Consider the following 12,588-nt stretch of genomic DNA (forward strand, 5'->3'; position numbering starts at 1 on the left):
TTTGCTGTGACTTGTATGGTTTGAAGTAACTCTATAGCTGTCAAATGCTAGAGAGTTGTTAGATGACCAGCCTTCTCCCTTTCTAAAATACACCTCCGCTTAATGGCACGAGCCTCTAAACTGAAAAGAAGATGAAGCCTCTGTCCCTCAACATTTTGAGAAATGTGTTAGTGAATTTGGGTTATTGTTGTGAAGCACTCTATTTAAGCATTGGAACATCTGGAAAATTTAGCAACGGTGGTTCTACAGATGGCAGCTGGCATTAGCATTGGGAATTGCACTATAAATACTTACACTTATATGTACTTCAAATTCTATGCACCGGAGGCTTCAGAGATGTTTATTTAGGACGGGTATAGAGCCACTGGCTGATGCTATGCTACCTAGAAGAATGTTTTAGACCACTCTCAGTATTCCCTGAGATGCCCACAGAGCAGATGTGTTTACAGGGCTGGCTGGTTCTTGGCCATGACATGCCTTTAGTTAGAGAAGCCATTGATGTTTTAGAGACCCACCATGTCCAGGGCTGATGCTCCCGGTAAACACTTCTGGCAAATGCTCCTGTGGGCTGCAGTGGCCCAGATATGTGTAACTAGGATTTAGTGAGAGCCTAAGCTCGATGTGAACTTGATGGACTTGCAGTGCACTGTACATATTATAGGATAGACAATATCCCCATGTGCTCAGTAACCACAGGTCTTTTTGTCAAGATCAGACTGCAAAAGCCAGAAGAAGCATATGAGGTTCTGGGTAGTTACCTTATCTGGGCTGGACCTACTGCCATCTACAGGTGCTTCAAGGGAGGCACCACTGTTGTGGGTTCTAGTGGTCCACATGTAAGCACTCTGCCACTTTACAAGAAGAATGTGAAGAAACTTCTCAAAATACACCAGTTGCTCTTCAAAGTTGGACATTCCCTAATTCCTGTTTGTGTGGTTTAAGTCAGCAGTAATTTTTTTAAAGCATGAGGTTGTTTTAGGACTATGCGTCCTCTTTCAAAAGACAAACAAAAATATACATTGTTTGTAAAGTGATGCGTCCAAAGACCATAATGTGAATGTGCATTAGACAGAGGGCAGCGCATTGAGGGAGCAATGGTAGGGAAAGGCATATTCCAAGAAAGATCTATGAAAAATTTGTTTCTCTGACGACTTCTTTTCATCAATTGGGACAAAATAATTTATATGGTTATATATATTATATTATATTATATTCCACATTTAAAAAAAGATGTTCCCACACCCGAACACTGAAGCTTCCTGTTTAGACCAGGCACAGGTGTACCAACAAATTCGCCTATGCCTGGACAGACTTTAGGAAGCCGTCAGTGGTTGTAGCTTTGGAGTGGCTCATTATACACTCAAAAAATTCCCTTGGCAAAACACACACTGGCCTGACAGTCACTTTTATCACCAGCCTCAGGTGGGGATTGGTGATTTTTAAGACTCATCCTCGTCTTATTTCTATTTACAATGTGCGATCTCCCTAGCTTTTTCATATCTTCTCTCTTTAGCTGTTTTAATGGCTGTTTTACTTTCTGTAAAGCACAGAGTTTTCTTTTTACCACACCATAAAAATACTGTATATATCAGAAACACTTAAACAAAGGAAGTCCCGTGTTCTTTGTGATTCCTGCAGTGGGATCAGTGTGGACTCCCTAGATTCCTTTTAGTTAGGGTCCTCACTGGAGGAACAACATGTTAGCTCCTTCTCTCCCTAAAAAGTCAGAGGGTTCTTATATAAGGCGGTGGTGAACAGAAAATATGTTAAATCGGTGAGCAAAACTCTGTGCTTTGCATAAACATAAGAACGTTATTTAGCAGAACATCCCATTAAAACAGCAGGAAATCAGAGAAAATATGTAGGTGGGCCACACCTGAAATAAAATAAAAAGACTAGACTGGCCCTTTAAGGATCCAGCGCACATGTTTTGCACCTGCTATAAAATGCAAAGCCCCACCCCATCCCTGGATTCAACTGGACTTGTACAGGAAAGTCACACTGTCATTTGGAGGTAAAAATAAATAAATAAATGAATATGTGAGAGGGGGAGTTCCTTTTGATGTCAATACCATACCCCCCCCATCCAGGCTCCTACCTCCCCAACCTCCATTATTCCTCACAAAGGTGCCTCTTTGTTGATTTGTGTCACGCCCCCACCCTTCCCTCCCCCTCCCCACCTCCCCTCACCGCACCGCCTTGTGCCGGCCGCCGCAGCATCCGCAATGCTCACCGCACCAGTGGCATGCCCTCAAGGGCAGGTAGCAGCACATACAGGGCACCACCAGGGACAGTGCAATGAGGGCCATCCACCGGACACAGAAGTGCGGGTGTCCCAGGTCACAGGAGCAAGGGTCCGAAAACTCCCCCTCCGAGTCTGACATGCAGTGATAGAGCATACTCTCGGCACACCACATACAGGTGAACTGGTAGACACAGTCGCTGATGGGGTCCGGAGCGTCCTGGCATTGGCCTCGACCATTCTCCTCGTTGCTAAAAACGTCCCTGCAATACACACAGCGGGATGGCACTGCATCTTCTTCCACCTGCTGTTGCTCCTTGAGGCATTTCAACTTGGGGGAGGGGGCCCCATGGATCTTGCATGAAGGTGAGCCTCCCTTGGGATCTCGAAGTGGGCCCTCTGGACCGGCTGCCGCTGCTGGGAAGCGGTACTCATTCTCCTTTGCCTTGCCCCCCTTCTCAAAGTGAACACACATGTCTATCTTGTCAGGGTCTGGCTCGCGCTTCTGCACCACGGCCCGACGGTAGTCCTCATAACCCTTCGACACCCAGAGGTCCTTGCACGGGTTGATACTCTCCAGTTCCTCCTCATCATGGAAGGTCAAGTGCTGCAGAGGTTGTTGGCCCTGCAGAAATCAGAACAGAGTTATTACGTGAACTCCTCACTCTCAAATTCATCAACCTCTTTAAGGCAGAGGCTAGGCTTAATGCAATCCCCTGTTCGTATGGGTTTGTAACACTCAGGCTGGGCAACTTTTCAAGAGCCTTTTTTAACTCAACTGTTTGTGTTAACTAATGTTAAGTAAAGGAGGTGGATAGTCATATAGATCTATGTCACATAGAGACAATTTTCCCATTCCTGGGCTGTAATTTAACAACTCAAGTAATTAATAAAGATATAATCATTTTTCATGCCATTGGAACCAATTTGACTTAAGTACCAGATTGGAATGTGTTGGTTGCTTTACCCAAAGCAACCTCTTCTTCAGTTTCTGTTGCACTTTTTGCTTTCATATCTTGAAACCACTGGCTTTATCTTCACCTGTCTTCACCTTTATTTCTCTCTCATTTTAACATATTCAAATTATATCTTTCCAAAGGTGTCTCCTGAATCTCTTCAAATGCGCAATCATTATACCGCTCCTTAGAAAAACAACAGCTGACACTTCCTGTTCCTCTCACATTTCCCACATATCCTCTCATAATCTAGTTGACACTCTAGCCTGGTTTTTGGCCTCTCCTCTCCAACTGGAACGCTCAATCACATGTTTCTAACTTAATTACTTCTTCTTAACACCACCAACCATCAGTCAATCATACTTCTCCTGGATCTGTTGTCACTTTACATTCTACTAAATGCTTTTGTGCCCACAAACAATCTGACACCATTCTCAAAAGTTTCTCCCAACTCTTCAGCCATTGTATCTGTCTTCCGTTGCTCAGCCCTGTTCACATTCATGCCTCCTTAGGTGGGTGGCTCCCAGGTTTCTGTCTAAAGCCATTTTCTTTTCTCCATCCTCATGTGGGGTATAATTTCTCCAATTTCTGTTACCACATGTATGCCAATGAAAACTCAATGTTTCCTTCTTCTCATCTTTCACACCCCAGCTTCCCGCTCAAATCTCTAACTACTATCAGACATTGTATTGGCACTGTGGTCCCTAATGCACAACTTGTCAAGAAAATACATTATCTATTGCCCATCAGAAACAAACCTACCTCTCCATCATCCTGGTTGCCCTCACAGTTTTGCCTAGGAGTAGTTTCCCCTACCAGCCTATATTCTGCTCAGACAACATGCCTAGTGTGGAAGTATTAATCAACAAGCAGCCAAGCGCAAGGTGGTCATTAGTCCCCACTTCACCAATCACAATTCATCTAGTTAACCACAATGGAAAGACTCCATCTTGTTGCCTCTTTCTTTGCTTCTAAACCAGCTGTCAAGATAAGTTGTCCCACATTTTGTTTTCTTCCATTCTACTAAAGTTTAAAGCTGCATTCCTTGGTAATGCACTATTCATTTTATGTAGCAGGATTGTGTTGATGGTGCTGTGCGGTGGCTAACTACTCTCTTGGTGCTCCCTCCTTGTTCATTGAGAGACACAGGCAAGCCGAACTGCATGTAGTTGCATATGGTTCACCTTTGTTGGTTTCGTCTTTTTATCAACATTTGCTCACCGCAAATAGCATGGCTGTGTGGAATGAGTGTGAGGAGAGGGAGGTCCATGCTTGTTGAGGTTAAGATAACAAGTGCAGACTTACGTTTATCTCCATGCCTGCGGACCCGCTGAAATGCCAACAGCTGTGGAGTTTTGAATCCTCTGACCTTGCATAGGCAATAATCTGAGCATCATTGAGGTCCCAAAAGACAACAGTGATTTTATGGCATATTGTTCTTTGGCAGGCATTAGGACACCAGTAGACAAGTTGTAGAAAACTGAATACTGTTTGGGCATTTTACAAGTGCTCCTCAGTTACACCACTGCTGGAAGATTCTTAAGGGGTTGCAACTATCATATTACTCAGGAGCTAAAACCAACTGCCTCCACTACAAATATCTATAACTCTTTGTCATTTTGCAAAGGTCCTGGGTCTGCAGCCAAAAACAATAGTCAGGGGCTTCTCCCCCCGACCCCATCTATCCATTTTTAGTAGGTGATCATCTTGTCTCACTGGCAAATCTGATAGCAATGACTGAGTCTGAGCCATTTATCTCAAAGAATATGTTCAATACTGCAAAGAGGACTCATCAGAGTATTATTTGGAAGAAGGGCTTGTGGAGGCCCTCAATAACTCAGTTCAATATTCAGTTAAAAGGGCTCTGCCACAAATCTGATAATTGGCTTATCGCAGGCTTATTTGCATTATTAACGATACAGTGCTGTAGAACCCATTCAAGACCAATCCAACTCTGCAAATCCAGCACAGGCAGATGATTCAGATGGCCACTCAGACCCTTCTCAAGGGACTCTCCTTCCAGAATCAGGGAAATGCAAAAGAGTTTGGGACATAGACCAGGTGGCATACAATGCCAGACGCCAATCAAGCCTATTGTATGACTCAAATGACATATTTCATCTGGGGTCTGCAGATTGGGTACCTTTGACAGCTGTGGTAAAATGCGTGCAAGCACACTTTATAAAAAGCTTCAAGAAGGAGGCCCACGATCACCTCCAATGGAATGTCCCAGACCAGTTCTTTCAAGGAAGGTTGTGGACACACCGGCACCCAAATATGATAACCTTCTTATGGAAAATTTCACCTAAAAAAGGTATCAACTGGTCTTGGCAGGCATGGCAAGATACATTACTTAACCTCTCAGGACCCTCACCAAGATTCTAAAATTAGCCTTTCAGGCTAAAAAGACAAGATTGATGATTGATCCAGATGTTTGGCATGATAGATTCAAAAGGACAAATGGCAGTTAGGGAAATGCAAATTGTGCCATCTCTGCTGAGAGGTGCTGCTCCATCAAATTGTGAATACTTTCACAGAGGTGAAAAAGGCACAATTGTCTAGCCAGAGGGTCATTCAACCTGGCCTTTTTGGCAGTGCTGGATGAAGTAGGGGACGTTGGTCAGGTCACATGTTCATTCAAGGCTCCCAGAGAGACTTTTAGTCCTGAAAATGAGGTCGCTGGTACAACAAGCCCCAGGGAATGAGCCTTCTTCCCTTCCCGGTCCAGAGGCAACCATCCTAGATACGGTGGAGGTAACTATCGAAAAAGCTTTGTACTCAACAGAGAAACTTGATTTACAGGGAAAAAAACTTCCAGTATCTCAGGTCGTTTTGAGGGGCAGAGTCCAACTGCTTTCTGTGGAACTGGGAGATAAGGCAAGACGGTTGGGTCATGGAAATGGTTCAGGGTTTCAAACTAGAGTTTTATGGTACCCGAGTCAATAGTTTGCTCCCATTCAGTTGAGTTTTTCCTTTCAAGAACTTTTGCTCTATTTATCCATCCTTATTTTCACACCACACAGAAGGTTCCTTCAGTTGAAATGCAGAGATCAGTGGTACGAATTCTCAGGTCTTTCCTTTGGCCTCTCATCTGCTACCTGGTGTTTAACCACAGTAATGAAGCCTGTGGTGGAAAAGTTGAAAGCCAAAGGGATTCGACTAATTGCCTGTATGGACGATCTAATTATCATGGTGCAAAATCCGAATCAGGTGATGCTTCACCTGTCTTGGGCAATCTATCTCTTGTAAGAGTTGGGTTCATAATAAAAAAAAAGTACTCATGATGACTCCAGCACCATAGACAGAGGTTCTGGGGTTCCAGTGGATTCTCTCAAAGCCAAGCTAGAGTTAACCACACAAAAAATGAAAGACATCAAAAAGGAACTCAGAGCAGCTTTAACCAAGCGGAGCCCGGCTTTGAGGCTAGTAGCATGGATTGTTGGCCTCTTGACTTCTTTATTGGCTTCTTCAATTCAGGAGGTTTTTTGGGGCCTTCTACACTACAGAGCCTTATGGTTCTTGAAGATTTGGCCTCTTCACAAAGGGTAGTTGTGTGTGTCGATCAGATAACCCTGTTGACAGAGGCCAGAGGGGAGTTATCTTGGTGACTGGAAGATATGGAAGCCTGGAAGAGCAGAGACACATTTAGTTACCAACCAGAAGTCATCAGAGAGTCTGATCTCAGCCAGTGGGCTTGAGCAGCAACATGTGGCTTGGTTTCAATCGGACGCTGCTGGTTGATAGTAGAGCTGAGGATTAACATCAGTTGCCTGGAAATCCTTGTGAACTTATTTGCATAAAAACCCTACCTCCCTGGAAGGCAAATAGTTGCACACGTCTTCGGATGAACAACATCTCAGCAGTTCATTACATCAGCATGTTAGACAGTACATAGTCGAGACTGTTAGTGGAAATAGCAAAAGACTTCTGGCATTCCTGCCTGCAGCCTCAGATTTCAGTTTTGGCAGAATACATTCCAAGAAAAAGGAATGTATTAGAGAAATGGAATTCCAGGCATATGACAGATGCCAGCAATTGGAAGTTAGACATAATTGGGATCCTTTTGTGCTCAACCTCTTTTCATCTCAGTTGAACAACCAACTGGAAGAGTTCTCCAGTTGGTGACCAGTCGCAGAGGTAAAGGCACTGGAAGTGTTTTTTCAAAATTGGAATGGAAACTTTAACCTGCCTCTCCACCATTTATGATGATCCCTCAAGTGCCTGCCCAAGCGAGGAGACTAAAAGTAGACTTGGTTCTGCAGACTCCAATTTGTAAGGCACAAACGTGGTTCCCACTGCTTCTGGAGATGGCTTGGGATCAGCCAATCAGGCTTCCTTCATTCAGCAGGATCCAGTTAGACTAATGCACCCATTGAAACTGACAGACCAGCTGAGGCTCATTGCTTAGAAGTGTTTTTTGGAAACATTGGCAAATGCCAGGAATTTTACAACAAGCTGCCCTGTATATCAAACAGCAATATCTATTGACAACATTTTTCTTCCTATAAGAGACGGCTGGGTTGGTGCAACAAACAGAGTGTGGAAACCTTGGAGACAGATTTCCACTTAGTAATAAGCTTCCTATCTCAATTGTCCACAGACAGATTGGCTTACAGGTCAGTAGGAAAGTAAATAATTGTAGATCTGCTATATCAGCAGGTTAGGCCCCAATGAAAGGAAGGCCTTTTGGCAAGCACCCATTAGTGTGGCCATTGATGTGAAGGATTAGGTTTTAACATACTCTCAATCCAAGATGTTCCATTTTGTGGGGTGTGAATGTAGTGTTGATGTTTCTGGAGACATAGCCAGACAATTTAGATCATTTAGATCTGCCTAGCAAATAATTGTCAGCTGAACTAACTATGTTGTCGATTGTCAGATGTGAGAGCATTGGATTTAATAGCAAAAAATTGTCTCCAGGTGGAGTTCTTTCCCATTTATCCAGCTAAACAAAGACTATACTATACTTTAAATAGCATTATGTGTTGGGGACGTAGTCTTTAATAAAATGATCTACATAAATGACCAAGAGGTTCTAGAACTGAGCCACACCCAGATACAATGGGCCATCCTGGACAGGTTTTACACTACTCTCTTCCGCAGGCCCACTGGGAATAACACCTTACTTGCTTACAACAGCCATCACCCTGGTACACTGTTAGACTCCTTACCCTTCTCTCAGTTCCTCCATATTAAACGGAACTGTCTTTTCAAAAAGGATTATTTTTAGGAAGCTCAAACTCTCTCTCTCTCGAAGAAACTGATCAATAGAGGTTACCCCCGTAAACTTTGCAAAAATTCACTCAAGCGAGCTTGGTACTGTCCCAGAGAGATGCTCCTGACTCCCAAATCAAAAAACAATGATGATTGGATGGTATGTGTAACAACATTTTCTCCAATTTCGAATTTGCTTAAAAAGCGTATCTTAAAACATTGGCCGATACTTAATGCCGGAAAATTACTCTAGAACGTCCCTTATTTGCTTTCAAGAAAAACAAAACTATAAAGGATCACCTAGTCAGGGCAGCATTACCCCCCAAAAAACCTCAGAAACACATACTGAGATATGGGGCCTCCCACAACACCGGGCCATTATCGCTGTGGGGGGTGGTGCCACTTGACCATCGAAAGTAAGAAATTTGTTTATGAAAGCATTGATGTAACCTTAAAGCACTTTTCCAACTGTAGCACCAATAATGTTGTATATGCAATTACATTCCCATGCAAACAAATCTATATTGGGCAGACCACGCAGAAAGTCAGGATTAGAATAGGTCAACACCGGAGCAGACTGAGATGCCAAACACTGAATGCACCCTTGGTAGAGCACTTCACAAGTCAAGGGCATATGGAGGATGATTTAAAATGGCAAGTAATCAACATGAACCTACCACCACCTCCAAGCACTAACATCAATGGAATCCTCAATAAGGAGGAGCTTAAATGGATCTTACGCACTAACAGTGTCCATACTGGACTGACCCGTATGGAGGACTGGACTAACCTGGTTTGAACTACAACTGATTCTCTCAGTTTCCTCAGAAATTTTTGTATGCTTTTAATTGTTTTCTCTGTACTTACTGTTAAACCTAAGCCTTTTTACCCAATAACTTGTTAAGTACCTCTAACGTCTGGGTGGTGACACTCACAATGTGCCAACTGCCTCCATCTACATTCTGGTCGGAAATTTGCTAATTCAATCTCCAATATATTACGTGCATGCTTCACACATAACTTTGCACTCACCACCAGTTTGTATTTAATTGTTCACTTGAACGTTGGTATTGTTATGATTACTATTGGCTGTATAATATTGCCACAATCTATCAAACATATGATATGTCTGCTAGTTGCTTAATTCTTTACTCAGACTCAATTATGGCAGGATGCGCACCATTTATAATCTATGACCTGACTAACTTCCTCCTGTCATCCCCTTTTCCCTCTTACCCAACATTTACCCACCAAATCTCCCTATCTGCACGACACCCATCATGGTGCTTTCCGGTTTCCATGACCAAACCACTTGCCGCTCTAGTGTTCACTCGGTGTGCGCATGCGTACCTGCAATAGCCGCTTCCGGATTTAACTTATGCACCGCATATGCACACGGCATTCCTGCACCCCCGGATCATCTTTAACCTCTGGTGCTCTGAGGTAAGTTCACTTGTAGGCTCACTTGCCCACTCGCCAGCAGCGGATCAACGTACCAGTGTCTCACCGTTGTCTTTATTTCAGGATTTCCCCTTACCTTGGCTCGATTCTGAGCGCCACATAAAGAATGCTACGGGCGAGACATTGTTCTCCCCCGCCCCCGACCCTGTCCTACTTTGGGTAAGGGTTCTTTTGGAGACCACGGTCTCCCTCATAGTTCCTTGCGTTCCCTTTGATGCGGGTCTGCACTATTTTTACATTTTTTTCAGTAATTCATCTGCCCCACCCTGTACTGAGTTCCCGTGCCGCTACCGGCTGGACACCATTCCCTTACACACCCCCTACCCCGCAGTCCTCTACCTGGACCGACAGTAAGTTCGCCATCTCCTCAGCACACTGCTCCATAACCAGACTTAGAGTGGCTTTCACATCCCTCGTACCATCTCCACCCCAATGTGCGCCATAATTGCATCCCACTTCCCTCGTCAAACATGACAGCACTACCCCACCCTCACGCCCACCTGCACATAAGTACAGCTTTAGTTCATTGTGGTTCACAAGGGGACAGCCAGAATTGGTTTCTAATACACCAGGAACGACCTCCATTACCTCTACATCCCCCACAATATGGTCACTTATTCTGAGACCATGGAAGACCCATCCTTCCACCTCTAACCTCTTTTTACCTTTTCATTCTAAAACTCCCCCCACCCCTTTTTTTCCTCCACCCTCCTCCCTCTTTCCCTCCCCTCTCCCCTGCCTTATTAAGGCAACCTCTCAGGCATTCTGATTCTCCTGTCGTGATGATGATCCCATAACCACCGTTAGGGATCGAAACGTCGTCGACAACCACATCTTGACTCCAAACTCTTACTCATGATTAATGTGGAGCTTAAGGATTTTTTTCTCATTGTGACTACTGTAAAATGATGTATCTCTAAAAAGTCACTCTGCAGTTATATGCCTGAGGTCAGGTAATCTGTTGATATCCAGAACCCTGTCACTTCCTGCTCACTGCATGATACTATATGGTGTTTTGTGTTTATTGACTGTGTAAATAAGTACAGTCTCTTCCATTTGGATAGTAACATACACTACTCTAATTGTAGTTTTGTGGTTATGATTGCATATTTTCCTTGATAGGGACCGCTGTCTCTAATAACATACTGCTACCCTTGGTCCCTTCTGACTTACAGGGTTCCCTTGTCCTTTGTTCACATACATGTGGCAAAATCTAGGCATTCTGCTCAACAGTGTTTTATACCGAGCCATGGTTAATGAGAAGTGAATGATTAAAGGTGCACACCAGACAGACAAGGACATGCACCTGACAGAGCATATGCCAGTAGTAAGGGAGTTTTGTCCCAACATCAATGCAACATATTTCACATAACAACTACAGCGGGTCACCAATGGAAACAAGCAAAGTGTTTGATGTTGCACAAAAACTGTAATACTCATGTGGCAGCCGTGAAACACAAAGCAGAGGCTTTTCCAATGAGTAGTTAGTGTGCTACTGGTAGCTCTCCTGCTACCTGTAAGTACCTCTCCTGTGTGCATCCCAGGCTCCTATATTAGAACCTTTTGCTTTGTTGAATACATATATGTGCCAAAATTGTGTATTCAAGATGAATATGTGTGCATTTTCAGAACTCATAAGCTGAAGTTCAGAGAAAAAATTGCAGAATTTTCAAAATATATTTAAAGCTGATTTTTGAGTGATACATCATGTGGAGAAACCTATTAATAATATTATTACTTTCATGCCCTGGCACTGCAGTTGTGGCTAAAATCTATTACCAATGTGGAAGTATTCAACATTGACAAAGCCATTCCTTACATTACTGCTGGCAACACTGCCTGATGCACCGAGGTGATCGCTGCTGGTAATCTTGCATACATTGTACACTGGTCTATTGTGGTCACCATTACAACACTAATAATATTAGTAGTTTGAGATGATTTTCATTTAACATAAGTAGCTCTTATTACACAAAAGGTTGGAGACCCCTGTTCTAGAACAACACATCAACATCCATCCTCTCCTACCCACATATAAATTAAACATCCACAGCTTTTCCCTTCTACTCTTCCTGAATTGTATACAATGGTAGGCTACAGTGAGACAGTAATGCTCTGTGCAATTTAACGCAGCAATTAATGTTAGTTGCACCAGTCTGTGCAAACACCCTGGGGTGTGCTAAATTGCTTTCTAGGTGCAGTTTAGATGTAAATAACATATTTGGTATATTCCACTAGGCTGGTAGAAATGTTTAGGAAAAGTGGAAGCATTTTGCATAGTTTTGTTGAGTTTTCATTTCTTTTAGTGATGAGAGGACACTCCACAATGTGTTTAACCACAAACCACATTTTTCTAACCATAATTACAAACCAACTGTAGAAACAGTCAAATCAACCTGTAATACTAAACAATATAATATTTTCTCTTTCTTGAAAGATATTTAAGAATCTAGGCTCTGAAGTACTCTTCAAATTAGCAAACTAGAATATGCAATGTGCACACCAACTGGTTTCCACATGGGAAAGCAATGTGTGATGCGACCTATGTACTAATAGGTTGCATAGCAAATATGTTATCTGCACAGAATATCACAAATCAGCCTGGCTAATTAATAAAAAGTAATAAGGTTCAAATTTATGACCACCTGCAAGTGGCTGTAAATGCAGGTAAGGGGACCTGCAAGGGGCAGCAGCCCAAAAACTGAAACTTTTAAA

General features: G+C 43.2%; 1 protein-coding gene across 1 annotated transcript in view; it reads right to left on the bottom strand.

Moving 5' to 3' along the window:
• Positions 1-2,186: 2,186 nt before the first annotated feature.
• Positions 2,187-12,588, bottom strand: part of LOC144783041 (sprouty-related, EVH1 domain-containing protein 2-like) — a 53,429-nt gene continuing 43,027 nt past the window's right edge. Inside the window, exon 5 of the mRNA XM_078662221.1 lies at positions 2,187-2,867. Within this exon, the coding sequence (XP_078518347.1) occupies positions 2,187-2,867 (681 nt within the window). The remainder of the gene's footprint in view (positions 2,868-12,588) is intronic.

The sequence above is a fragment of the Lissotriton helveticus genome, chromosome 9 (assembly GCF_964261635.1).
Source record: "Lissotriton helveticus chromosome 9, aLisHel1.1, whole genome shotgun sequence".
NCBI classification, from domain to species: domain Eukaryota; kingdom Metazoa; phylum Chordata; class Amphibia; order Caudata; family Salamandridae; genus Lissotriton; species Lissotriton helveticus.